Source organism: Lepisma saccharinum, chromosome 4, assembly GCF_977018435.1.
Source record: "Lepisma saccharinum chromosome 4, izLepSacc3.1, whole genome shotgun sequence".
Classification (NCBI taxonomy): Eukaryota; Metazoa; Arthropoda; class Insecta; order Zygentoma; family Lepismatidae; genus Lepisma; species Lepisma saccharinum.
Window position 1 is genome coordinate 66,863,042 of NC_139232.1, and position 15,044 is coordinate 66,878,085.

The 15,044-nt window shown below is 34.8% G+C and overlaps 1 protein-coding gene across 1 annotated transcript in view; it reads right to left on the minus strand.

Annotated features, from left to right (window-relative positions):
- Positions 1–5,892: 5,892 nt before the first annotated feature.
- Positions 5,893–15,044, minus strand: part of LOC145986540 (NECAP-like protein CG9132) — a 47,215-nt gene continuing 38,063 nt past the window's right edge. Inside the window, exon 5 of the mRNA XM_083120663.1 lies at positions 5,893–10,195. Within this exon, the coding sequence (XP_082976789.1) occupies positions 10,159–10,195 (37 nt within the window). The 3' untranslated portion in view covers positions 5,893–10,158. The remainder of the gene's footprint in view (positions 10,196–15,044) is intronic.

Consider the following 15,044-nt stretch of genomic DNA (forward strand, 5'->3'; position numbering starts at 1 on the left):
GTAAGTGTCATCAGTAATTTTATCGATAGAGGAAGTCATGGGGCACATATGCCAGATATTGTTTTTCATACCTAAGTGGCAACATGTACCCTTCGTAATGATGTAGAAATATATGCCATTTCATGAAAACACTTTTTTTTTTCACGTTATTAAATCCGATGTTCTTGTTGGGACACCCTTTAGATAACCTTCCCTCCCTTTTCCAAAATTAGAAGGGGCTTGATGATGCAATTATTGTCAACAGATAGTCCACCAGAAAACAGAAGCAGGCATGTTTCATCCACATTAGCCAGTTTGATGGCCAATAGTTTGAGCATGGTGCTCTTTGCTATTGTCCCTTCATTAGTTTCATCTAATCAACAATCAACCTCATTGTGCAGAGGCAAAAGTGGCAGGAAAGCAACACTAGATAACAAAAATACACGTACAAATACATTTCACATTAAACATATAGAAATGGCTAAGAATAGTTCTGTTCTGGAAACGTGTGGTGATGGGTTCCGTTTTCCTGCTGGGCAAGGCATAGAATTCAAAGTGTATATATGTGGGCCAGGCAAAACATTAGTTGCACTAGCATGACAGAAATAGCGTGTGGAATATAGAGGACAGTTCTTGAATTTATATGAAACCCACATTTCTACATAATCACAGTCTGTTCAAACATTTGTCATAGCGTGACACAAGTTTCTCTATACAGTGGAACCTCGATTTTACATTTTCCTGCATTATACATTCCATCTTGGTCCCAACATAGCAAAATGTCACAAAGTTTTCCTAGATTTTACATTTTCCTGCATTTTTAAGTTTTTTATTGGTCCCCTGGAAAACATAAAATCAAGGCTCCACTGTACCTTGTTTGAAGAATTTCCATATAACTTTCGATAACCATTCTCCCATTGCAGTTTTAACTTCTCCATTGGAATATCACCACCACTTTGCAGGTTCTTCTTTGATAGGTGCAGAGGCATGAAAATCGCAGGATGTGAAGTCTGGACTATGAATCGGTTCATTAGCATGTTTAACATTGTCCCGAGTGGTTGGAGTTGACAGCCTTCTTGCTGGCAGTCGTCCTCAATATACGTATATCCTTTTTGAACACACACCATTTTGCAATCACCTGGCACGAAATTGCATCACCACCATCCAATTCATGCAATTGGCGATGAATCTCAGTAGAGATTGCCCACAGAAAGTGAGTCACTGCATGCACTGGACAGCAGTTCCAACTGACATGACATTTTCATCACAGATAATGTCTGATCTCTAACAGCCACGGTGCAACCTTTTCAAGGGAACTGTAAGCAGTGTTCCCAGCCATATTCATCAAAATGTCTTTTCGACATGTTATGGGTCTTGACTGACCCATGTATTTCCCTGCAGAAAACATTTGCAGGTCGAACACTCACTCCGGTTTCCACTGTTTTTTATCTACAACTGAATATGTGACTTGCAGCTGCAAAAATTTACACTTTTCTAGTATCTGGTGAGTTTCGTATTTCCTTCGCATTTATATAAAAAAAGAAAATCAAATATCACATACATCATCTGATATCTACACTCCGGTAAGTTCAAATTCTTGCTTTGCCTTGCATATGAACTTGTAGTAACCTAGTCTTGACTTACAGCATGATGAGAAAACTGATGTTATTGGAGACTTATTGAAAACATACTGAAATTTCCACGTTATTCTGAAAGAAAAATCCTTGCTCTGTATATTGTCGTGCTTTTTACCATTACCTGGCTTGTCTGTCAAAAAAAGTAGTTTACATTACATGAATTTAAGGTTTGACTGGTTGGTTTATTTTGCTTTGCTTTGCTTTTCTTTGCCTTCATGGCGTGGTGCTATGCACAGGGGAACACTTTACCTTTTACTTTACCTTTTTTGCTTTTCTGCCACTTACTGCTAATTGCTAGAGGCATGCAACTTTAGTTTTTTAACGAAAACACGAAATATGAAATAACATGGTGTAATGTTTATTTTTCATGTTTCTGAAAGGTGTGAGGTGCATTTCTCTACCCTGTTTTGTCACGAAATGATGCGAAATGAACTGCAAAATTCAAAAGATAACTCTTAAACAAGAAATTTACAGTTTATATACAGACACGCCACTTTCTGAAGTATCCTGCGAGTTATGCAATTTCATGGAAAATTGATAAATGGGGCTGTTCATTGCCAAACTGTTCCGGTGGCGGTGCCACCCCTGTTGTGTCCCTAAATAATTTCATTCGTCATCTGGTTGCCGTAACCTTTACATTGGAGCGCGATCGGATAGCTATTCAAACGTTATTTTTAATGGAGGTAAGAATTTCTCGTGTAAATCTACACTGCCCTCCAGAAATTAAGCAACAACAAGAAAATGTGAGGTAAAAGAGAAAACAGTTGGAGAAAAGAGAAGAAGAGTGGTGGGCACGCTGAAAGAAAGCAACGAATGCGTTAGGGATCATATCCCTTATTAGTGTCAGACAACGGTCACTTTCGTTACAAATAAAATATGTACACCCTCCGGCCTTGTGTTTGATTCTATTGGATGATCACCATTTGTTGCTTAATTTATGGAGAGCAGTGTATAATAAAAATGGGTTTAGCAAAGCTTTAAGATTATGTAGCCACTAAACTTGACATCATTTAGGTAGTCTTTAGCTGCCATGGGTCGAAAAGACAAAAATTTAGAATTTTACACTATGCTTTGCTTTTTTTTTTTCTGGTTGCGAGCATGTGTAATTCAACAGCGGGTAGGAATCGAAGAAACTCCCAAAATTATATAGAAAAAATGTATTAAGTGTGTAAACGTATGATATATATTATTATACACTATGACTGACAGTATGCCCTATCCGATAATTTAATATTAATGTATGTTTTCATTGTATTAAGCAGATATTCTCACCTAGTATTTTCATCCTTCTTTTTCTTGGTAACAATGATTTTAAAATTACAATCCCTGTAAATAAGATAGCCCTAGAGGTTGCGAGACATGAAACAGAAGAAACCATATTTTTTGTAAACTATTCTTGACGTTAAATGTTTGTATATAAAACAAAGGACCATATTTACTGGCTACGTGGAAAAGTATATCACGTGAAAAAAAATGTCAGTTATTAAAAATTTACCAAATATGTGCCCCTACTAATTGCAGAGATAAGGATGAGTAATCATATGATGAAGGAACTCTCAAAGAATGCCCAGGCTGGGATTCAAACCTGGGGCCTCTGGCCTCATAGCATGCTTTTCCAAACATTCCACCATGGAGGTTGGCTGGAATTTAAGGTGTTTTGATGTTTGCATAACAATGACAATCAAGTCCTGATTGTACTGAAGAATAAACAAGTTCAATGCAAACTTTCATAAGGTTCGCATGTTTCCATTGTATCGGTGGAGGCTTTTTCCCTGCCGATTATAATTTTTTTGCCTTTCTCCATCATTCTACTTCTTTCAATTCAGTGTCCACTTGTGAAGGTGGTAGACCAGCAGAAAATAATCTTTACAAGGCTTTCCACTCCCTACTCCCTAGAATTGGTTAGATATCTTAGAGGGGTGTAAGGGACACCCTAATGTCAACCTCCCATGTAGTACACCCTGGACAGACTAGTTAAAGTCTCGCATCTGGACACTCAGCCAGTATAATCCTCTGCAAGGTGAGTCTTGTGCTGTCCCTATATGTTTGCGATTGTCTTTTCATCCTCCAGTTTTCCAGTTGGCTAAAAGTGGCAGAAAAATGGAAGTAAATCTATCAATCAAACATATCTTAGATTTGTAATTGTCTGGATTGGCGATGATTAGTGTATATTGAAAATATTACATCAGTAATTGACCAGAATACTTGAACAATTGTTAAGTCCACTTATGCACAAATTGGCTTAATATTTTTTTTCTGTGAATCATACCAATATGCACATCATATATTCATTAGGGGTAACTTCCCACTCTACACTGTCAACAAATTCCTTTCTAATTATTGTATTATAAGAATGTCTAACCTGTAGTGGATGGGATTTATTTATGTCTGTTTGCCTCTATGTATGGGAGGTTTGCAAGCATGTGCTTTTCAAATCTGCAGTGGAATACCAAAAAATTGTATGACAACTATTTACTGTAGGCAATTGTTCCCCCCCCCCCTTTCTCTTCTTTTTTTTAAAAAAGAAAAAGTATCAGGCTCTTGTGGAACATGAAATTTTCATATTCCATTCCCAAGAAGTACACTTAGAAAAAAGAGGAGCACAAAAAATCCTCTTCAGAGAGCTCCTATGGCTCCTCACAGCAAACCACAATGAATACGAAAAAATATAAATATGCTGACCAAGGCAGCAATTTATTTTATTAAAAACAAACTAAACGTAACGTTTCAACCTTCTAGCAAGGTCTTCTTCAGTCTGAATTTAATAAAATAAATTGCTGCCTTGGTCAGCATATTTATACTTTTTTCATAATCATGGAAACAAGGCTTAATGGTGCTATAATGGTGTCACAATGAATGTAAACACTCTAACATGTAAAATGTACTGTTATGCTCTTATAATTGCATGAAGTGTATTGGAAATCCTTTCATAATTGTATTATGGATACATACATACAATTACTTTTGGCAGTATGCTAGGTAGATAAATTTGAACTCTGATTTTCCATTTTTCCACATTATACATTGTCTTGATGGTCCCAACATAGCAAAACGTTACAAAATTTTCCTCAATTTTACATTTTCCCACTAAGATTTTTCAGCTTGGCCTCCTAAAAAGCATAAAATCTAGGTTCCACTGTATTACCAGGGGTGTTGTGTACACATAAGTCAGCATTGACAAGATTGTCAGGTCAAGAGCAGAGAGAACTTTGATTCTAAATAACTTGGTTCTCTAGCCAGGCATGTTAAAATTGGGGAGGGGTGAAAACTGAAGTTCGTTGGGAAAGTTACGAAGTTTCCTTGTTCAGGCCTAGGGATGTTGTTGCACTCATGGCTGATATACAAGCTCCTCTCCCTGCATTTTATACTGATGGGTTGGTGGATTGGCACAATAGGTGGATATCGGCACTCGGAAGCAGTCATTGAAGGTTGGTGTGGACGACAGTGAAATCATAAGTTTTGAGTGGAAGAGCAGTCATTCTTGATATTTCTTGGTTTTTATTTTTTCGAAAAAATTCCAACAAAAGTAACATTTTTTCGAAGAGCGATCCTTCTTATTTAAATTCAAGTACCTACGTTATGTAGCCCTATTCGTGGAACTGATGTTTGGGCATAGTTTGAAACCCTATTTTTTTGCCTACTGCATAATACATTCTAAGTATTTTTTAATGATAAACAATGCAACAGTTTTCAATTATACTTAGCACAATTGTGGGTACATAGCAGTGCTACATATAGTTTCGAACTTTACTATTCACTTTAGTTTAATGTGGAGGCTGTAGGAGCTAACCAAATATTGCATTACCCTTTCCTTCTTTCTAATTGTGCCTGTATGCAGGTGGTATGTCCTGTGAAAGGCCTGTCCATTAGGTCCAAAATATAAAAACATAAACTCTCTACGGGAAATGGTTCTCATTGGACTTGTTTGGTTCATATTCAATTTACAAATATTCAATACTTGTATTGCACTGTAATCCAAGTATGTCATGCCTTCACATGTGTGTGTGTGTGTGTGTAAATGTGAAAAAGGAAAACAACTAAAATATAATTTTTTGGAGAAATGATGCGACTATTACAGTCATGTGGTACAAAATACATTTCCCAGGTGTCCAGACTCGTACATGCACTAGGTCTTATATATCCCAGCCATCGTATAAAGGTTAACATAACGCACTTGAAATTCTCATAATAGAGAGTTGACTGTACATAATTATTACACTTGCTCAGTCTGCTAGCTGTTTATGAAAATAATTTATTACAAAAGAAATAACGAAGCTGAGAGACATAATATAGTAGCTATAAATATATTTTTCTGTAAATATCCAGGTTTCACAAATAGAAAAAAATGTAAGATTGAAAAACCATTACAACATTCTATAACATGGTAAAGTTGAACATTTCTTCCTTTTCACACTTTTTTTTTCAAAATTAAATTCTGCGCCACTGTCATGAATAAGGATTTACTTTTTGCTAAAGTACATATTCTGTTCGTTAGTAAATTAAAAAAAATAGTAATTCTTCCATTGTGCACCTGCCTAAAAGGAAAAAATAGGCATACACAAAAGAAAAAGAAAGGTTTCTCAGAGGAACATGGGAGTTATTTACCTCTTGTGTGTTAAGTTAGGATATATTTTTAAACTTGTAAATAGGTTGATGCACAATTTTGGGTGACTTCAATATTATCCTATTCTCTCTCAATGTTCTTCATGCAATATAATAGTTTGAATAATTGTAATCCTGAATTCTCTCGTCACAGTAGAAATCTCTCTTGAAATTTCAAGAAAGAAGTCAGTTGTCCTGGTTAATACAATATATATGTATACTGTCTTTTACTTTCTCAGTTGCTATTTCTATTCACTTCTCTTATATTTTGGGTGGCTGGAGATCATCATATCGGCTCTCAAATTAACAGAGCTCGTGAAAGTGCAGAGCCCAACCTCCACACCCCGTTTATGTGCCTTTGTGGCATGGTGCAATGAGAATGGGGAACTATCTTTACCTCAATGGTTAAGAGTTGCCAACCCCTCTTAGAATATGCTTTTCAATCAATTTAAGAAAAAAAGAGATTATCTCATCTCAATGCTTTTTTTTCCCAAAATTTCATGTAACTATCCACATATGGACTTTTTAAAAGCATCTCCCTTATTCTTAGGACACTAAAATTTCTTGAATTAATTGTTTTATGTCACTTCTATACAATCCGTGTCAATATAAAAGTTTAGAACAGATATTCTAATCATATCAACTTATTCTTTGCTCCATGTTGAAAACACTATTTAATCATTTAATATCCTTCTATGAACTTATTCTTGGTGGGAAGGGGAGGGGAGGAATGGAGGAGCTTTCTTTTGCTGGGAGGTTTGATGGTGCTAATTGGTGCATGCATTAATTTTCCTGACCTTTTTTGCTGCCTGCAGGGCAAGCACTGTACATGTAGTCTTCTGCTTGCCTTCATAAAACATGGCTTCCCCTCCTATTACAGCAATGTTGACCCAACCTAACAGCCAAAACAAATATATATATATATATATACACCTGACTTGAAAAAGTCAAGGAAATCCAATCTCACAGTAAAGTCATCGAAAGTTTGAAAATTTTGTTTCGAAAATATCGAAAAACAGGAAAATCAAGTGCTTTATGTATACTTCATATAATTTGAGAATGAAAAATTCCACTTGTTTTAGAAATGCCACAAAAACCTGGAATTTATTTTGCCAAAATGAATGTGAATCCACCAGATTTGTGGTGAAATCAAAAAATTACACGGAGCATTGAAAAACTTAGTATGACTAGACTATCTTCACTCCGCCACCCAGCAAACTATTTTTATTTATATAATGTAAAAACAGCTATTTATATTCAACAAGTAACCGATATGCTTTTGTAAGTTTCCTAATTTCAGTGTTTACAGTTCAGTTTGTGATAAACAGCTAATGCACATTCTAAAACATTTACTCTGAAAAACTGCAAATATATCTTGCATGTCTGTTATTGTCAACAACAAAACGTTTCTTTTCAAATAACTCGGAACACATGTATAATCATAGTCTGTTAAATTACAATATGTGGACACCTACAAGCAGGCAAAATTGACACAATGTCACCAAATATTAATTTTCTTTTGCACACATGTACTAAATACAGTGATAGGGAGGGGGTAAGGAAAACTATATTAATAAATGCTCTTTTACCTAAATGTGCATTTTTGTATGGTGGGTGTATACTAAATGCTATTAGCCCCCTCCCACCTCTCCATTTCTTTTTCGAGTCACTAAATCATTCATTTCTTTGGTTGAGTAAGCATCCAGACTTCATGAAACCAGAGCCAATAATGTTTACAATTTAAATTATTATGACAATTAGTAAATGGTGTAAAAAATTCCTCACAGGATAGGAAATGTACCAAAATCCCTATAACATCGGCTCCAAATATCAAAGTTTCACGGATATGCCACATCAAGAAAATATAGGATATTGTACATAAATTCTACTAATCTTGAAAATGAATGACATTTGTAATTGAAACATAATGTTAAGCAAGTAATTATCTTCAAGGAACCTTAAAAGAATATTTTTTCACATTGTCTAACTATTGCAATTTAACTTACATTTCTCTTAGCACAAGAGAAAAGTATTATTAATGAAATGTGGATAAGTATGTACTGCTTACCTCCTATATAAAATTAATTATGCAGAACAGAAAAGGTATACATAGGGTAAAGAATGAGGTTTGACAGCTAGCAAAGAAAACAACATGTAAATTCTAGATAATAGATTAACACGTGCATTTCTTTACATAAACAATATGGCAGTGGTTTTTGAAAACAATCTTGGGTGCTTCGCTTTAAATAATTCACGTTACTTAGATGCCAATCAATTTTCAGGTCTCTGAACTGAGAATGAACAAAACTTTAAAAAAATCTTGCACGCACACACACGTTAAATGCATAGTTAAATACAAGTCAACAGCAACATAAATGCATTTTTACGTACTTCCTTATAATGAGTAGAGAGATTAGTGCACACTTTATGTAGTGCTCTGCCAAACCATTTTCCACCTATCCATGCATACACACACAAAAAAAGAAACTGATACAAAATATTCACTATTGTTACAGAGATTAATTAATTCTTCTTTGTAATCACACACAATAAAAGTATCTTTAAATTCTGTTCCTCAAATATAGGGAAAAAATATACTTAATATTCTTCCATAACATTGCTTGATCTAAAATGACATTTGAAAACATGACATCAGGACTGTTACTCATCAGGCACTAGCTAGGCCTATTAGACCAACAGGAAACAATGGCTCTATTACTTCTTACATCATACACATTTATGCTAAACATGAATATGATACCAATGGACACCCACAGACAACTTTTTAAGTTTAAATCCACAGATTATTACATTGAAATTTAACCTGGAATTAAGAACCATTATCACCATTTAATGCTTAAAGAATTAGTACTTTACCTTGTACAGTTCAGGCTAGATTTCTTTACTCCCGCCATAAAGATGGACCTATTAGGCCTATTATACATTATCCTAAATTAATCATATCAATCTTAAATGGAAGTAAGTACATACATAATTTACATGATCTATTCCAATCCTTTTCAATGCAGCATACAAATAACCTCCTAACTTATTTATATTTTTCATACATAAAAAAATCAAACTGCTTGAAATACATCACTTTATAAGCTATAATACGCCAAAATAAAAATTCAATGGTGATAACATAGCGTTAAAGACACTGTACTGTCAAAAAAATTCAATCAGAAGTTGCACGTTTGTAAACTTCAGTAATTACAATTATTAATCTGGTAATTGTACATACAACTTGACTGTATTGATGTGATTAATATCAGCAGATCTTTTCTTCCAGAATACGAACACTGGTTCTGACTACAATACTGACAAACAACTACCCAAATATCAAAAGTTTTCCTTTCTTCTAATGTGCTGACATTCATATAAGATTTCAAAGCCACGGAATATTGTAGCCTTCTTGCTTTAACACACAAAATACTGGTTATCACTGGTGATAAGTCATCTTCCATAAAGGTCAATGCAAACCTTTGGTGATTTCAAGCACATAAAACTCTTTAACAACAAAAAGTACCCTCAACCTTCATAAAAATATCATAATGCCTCTTCTTAAACCTCTCAATTACATAGATAATTTTTTTTTAATAACAATATCTATACATCTTACATATGTACATGTGTAACAGGCAAACGTACATCTCAATATTCATTCACACTTTATGCAACAATATTCTGCAGAATTCATTTACTCGTAACAATACTTGCTGCCAAATAAATCAAGCAAAATATATATTAACATCCACTGCAATGTTTCTCTAACTTATACAATGTGCCAGTGAACTTCACACACATTTTACAAATACATAGGAAGTGCTATAATGCACTTATTGTAAACTGAAACTACTGCACGTACAGTAATATAGGCAATCCAGTTTTTCTTTCTTGCATAAGAGATATAAACAACAGGGCAGTTCCTACCTTGATCCTAAAACTGGACCCAGCTAGGATTGCTTGGAGTGGTACTGAAATTTTTTAAAAAAAAATTCAGTCAGTAGGATTCAAATTTCTATGTTAAATAACAAAAATTGTATTTACACTTAGAATACTATTGTAAAACATCAGTTAAAATAATTTTGCATTTACTATATGCATCAAACTTGGCTTTATCGGTGAAAAAGTAAGATGATCTCAAAAATATTTTGAAGTTCTTTAAATTTAATATTAAAAATTCCATGTACTGTACCATGCCACTCCCTCACAAATCATTGAACAATCAATGATTATCATGACGTTTGTTTCCATTTTTGTTATTTACTGAATGATGATTTGGCAAAAACACATGAAAAAGAAATTACCACTTAACAATTCAATGGTATTCCAGAATATATCAGTACTTTGGATTCCCCCCCTCCCTCCTCCAAAACTACACCGATCAACACTTTGTTTTCTAAGTGGTTTCGATGAATCAAAGATGAGGGTTCTGCTAAATTCTAATTTACCACACCATGGGTGGCTCTAGACACAAGCCAAAACATGACACATGGAATCCTGGCTTAAGCTATAAGGCTTGACCACTTTCCTCCTTGATGGGGGCATTGAAAATGTTTAATTATTACCTTCCCATGCAACCTGTGCCACCATCCCCTCTCCCCAAAATCTCCTACGCCCAGCCATGCCTCTTCATGAAACAACTGTCTACCTTTACCTTCAGAGTTGAATGTCAAGCACTTAACCCATATGAAGCTTTCACCAATTATTTTCAAATTGATAAGAGTAATTTTTAGAATACTCTATTTCCATAACAAAATGTCTTACCTGCCAGAACTTAAAGTTCACATGGTTAATGAACTGTTGTAAAATCAAGGAAAGGGAGGGGGGATTTTGTGACACCCCCACAGGTTTGGAAAAACTTGCAAAGGGAGAATTGGGAGACAAAAGTAAGTTCAAGGTAAACATCCTTAATTAACATGGCCTTTTTCTGGGACCTGAATGGCTGTATGTTTTAAACAGAAAAAATATATACAAAATTAGGATTCCACTGTAATAGTTTATACACAATAATGTCATGAAGAGGAGTGTTTTTCAACTGTTTGACTGCTGGCCAGTAAAGGGCATCAATTATACCACGCTACGAGAGGTTCTCCTGAAGTTTCTGACTTGCAGTCCAAGCTGCAAACCACCAGGAAAGATAACCTTTCATTCAGGATTCACCGGCGATAAGAGGAAATCCTTTCTCGCCAATGATGGTGATAAATCAAAGCCACTGAGAAAGGACGGTCACCCATGCAGCCTCCAAATTTCAATTTTCACAGTTGGGGGCTTTCTCAAGTTAGAGCAACTTGCACAATCTGGCAATCACCTGGAAAGATGATCTTTCATTCAGGTTTCGACTGTGATTAAAGAACATGCCCTCGAGACAGCAGCAGAGAACGATCTAACCGGGGGATTTGTTGCTTCCTGCCTCCAAATTTGGAGGTGGACAGATGGGCACCATGGTCAATTTAGTTAGCGCAGCAATTTTCATTAACAAATACAGGGGTGATTCAAAAAAATGTTAACACTGTATGGGAAATAGAAAATTTGCTTAAAGGATGAAACTTTGCTGCAATGACAAAAATTTATTCGCGTTTAGTGTGTTATAATATGTTAAGTGTGTGATAGTCTATTTGTTCAATATAATTCAATCAAGTAAATGTAGGCGGTGAGTAGTACATTTTATATTTCCCATATAGTGTTACCATTTTTTTGAATCACCCTGTGTATTTAAGTGAAAATATTCTGAATGGTAATTGGAACTTTTTGGTGTACGAAATGGGACATGCCAATGAAAATAAGCACTTACCAAATAACTTTAATGATATTGGCCAGAGGAAACTAAAATATTCCATTAGATCCATTTGTTGTCAACTAATTTAAACAAAATTTTATATTTTGTTAAGTCTAGACATAATCAAACTAATACTCTCTATTATTACAACATAATTTATTTAATCATATTAAATTTCAAGAGTACATGTTAATTAATGTGTAAAATTAAAAAATAGAAAGCTATTTACTAGTAAAATTGTTGGGATCAGGGCGTCATTTTAAAAAATGAATTTACCAGACCGCAGACTCACGAAGGTTAAGAAACATGGATAATGTAGGGCTCCACACATTCTCGATCACATCCATATTGGAGGTGATAGGATCAGCACTTGGTCTTGTCAGCTTTACTACCCAGGTACCATCGATTAAGAGGGTGGGTGAGCTCCAGCCACTATGATATGATCCATATTTTTATGTGACATCACAACTTTAAAATATGTCACTACTATATTTCTTTTGTGAAAGAAGGCATAATTTCCGTGTTATTATATGTAATATTGCACCTTGTTTGTAAAGCATATCTTTTGTTTAATATTTATTGTATTTTATGCTCTGTTATGAATAGTTCAATGAATGTATCTTTATATTTGCAAGAGTGCACTATGTGAATTTGTACTTCTAGACATGTGTAGATGTCAGTTTTGTTGGTAGCATCTTTTTGTAGATAGTAAGTGATTCATCTGTACTTGAATCTGTGTTCTCGAAATAGTATAAAAGCGAGGATATTGCATAAGAAATAACACACATTCGCCACGGATCGTCAAAGATTTTAAATTTAAAAAGAACTCCTCGGCGTTGTGCATACAGCTTGGTATGGTAGTTCGGGGCGCAAGCTAAGCCTATGTGACCATAGGTATTCCGATGGCCATGCATTGATGCTATGCAAAATACTGCAACTATTCTACATTAAGAAATAAAGCTAGCCTAAGGATTAATTTGGAATAAAAGGCTAAAGAGCAAATATTGGCTCCGTTATTATTGCATATCTCTTGGTGTGGTAGTTCGGGGCGCAAGCTAGGTCTATGTGATCATAGGCATGCTGGTAGCCACACATTGAGTTTATGCATTATAGTTGAGTCAAGTCATCGACAAAGCGAAATTCGCACCTTCGTACTAAGCCTGTCTGCATCATAATCGCAATAAATAAAGAATAAATCCTTTCGTTTTGTCTACTGCAATAATGTGGATTTATTCCTCTGTGCTGTGAAGCATTGTCTTTGCCTAACACTATCCCTGTACCTGAGAGGAGTCTGTGTACTTCACCGAGTCTCATCGTTCACCGCTGGGTAATACGGAGTTATTATTAATAAGTATAATAATACATTTAATAAATAAAGCAGCTTGAACGTATCTAGTGGCAGCTTAATATGTTTGCTCGATATTGAAGTGTACAAGGACAAGACAATTGTTTAAAGTTGAGATTCATTGTGCAAGAGCACTGAACTTTCATATTTGTAGAAAAGCACAGTTATTTCGTTTCGAAATGGAAAAGAAGCATTTGCGTAGCGCAAATAAAAATCTTACTTCAAGTTCAGGACTTAATGTTCCCGATTATTGTCGGGACATTGATAAAGAAAGAACCACATTTGTGTGCAAGAAATCTTCAAAGAATCTACATTATGAATGTTGTGGCCTAGATATTCGAACTGAAAGCCACGAAGCTACCGATTTGGTTTGTAGAGATTGTGAATCATTGTCTACGAATATTACATCTGATCCATTAAATATCAGGGTAGCTACGATTTTTTGATTATGAAATTCCCTGACTTTTCCAGGTTTTCCAGACCAGAAATAAAATTTCTCCAGACATGTTTGTCATCATGATTTTTGCTTTTGAACCTCATGTTTTTCAATTAAATATGCAGGCACGTTAATTATTATGAACATGAATATACACAGTTATTAGCTGAAAATTTACCAAGTGATTAATATAATGCTATTCAATGAAAAAATAAATAACTATTGTACTTCCCCATTTTCACTGTCACTACAATTAAGGTGGTGTAAAAAAATCAATAAAAAAGTGGCATATATCAAAGCTTTACAATGTAACCTGTATACAACCTCAATTAGCCTAAATCAATACAAATTAGAAACAACAGAAAATTAGGTTATGTAGCTTTAGAAAATATGCAATAAGTTTAATGATTATATTTTTAATTTATTGAAAATAGTACATATTACGGAAATTCAGAACTTGAATGGGGCCGGTGACCAGCCATACACCTAAAAAAAATATATACGCGGGCCATACTTAGGAATCAAATATCTCCATTATTTGAGTTTTCCACATGCTGGAACCAATTTTATATTACAGAAAACATCGAAATCTGTCTTTTAAAAGGTAACAGTTCCGAATGCTTTATGATTTTTTTTTTCAAATTTTCCTAGCAGGAAGACTAATTATCATAGAATTTTGGCAATCATTGTGACACGAAATTTGAATCTTCCTTAAAATAATGAGCACTATTTGGATTCGAAAAAAGTTATTTCTGTTGAAAAAAAAACTTCAAAATGACCTTACTCAATCATACACGCTTCGCACGGACAAGGTACTCTCCGGTTGACAAGCGACAGTAAGTATAGTAAACTAGTGGGAATGAATGTAGAAATAAATCGGAACCTTAGTAGAGTGCATTCAGTGTCTTTATTTTAATTCTAAGACAACCAAACCTGACATTCCTAACCTAACCACAAAAGCATATAGTAGTGTGTTTGATACTAGGGACAGCGCGAGAAAGGAAGAGCTTCTCTCCAGCAGCTTTGCTACACTTAAAACTTGCTTAACATGAGCATATGAGTTTTTTGCTCAAGTGTGGAGCTCTTCCTAATCCAAGATTTTTGTAAAAATGCCCTCGGGAATTTTTCAGAAAGGAAGAGCTCTTCACATGCAGATTTGCTATACTTAAAACTTGTTCAACATGTTCATATGAGTTTTTTGTTCAAGTGTAGTACCTGCCTAACCCAAGAGTTTTGTAATCGGAAAGTATCAACCCCCCTCAA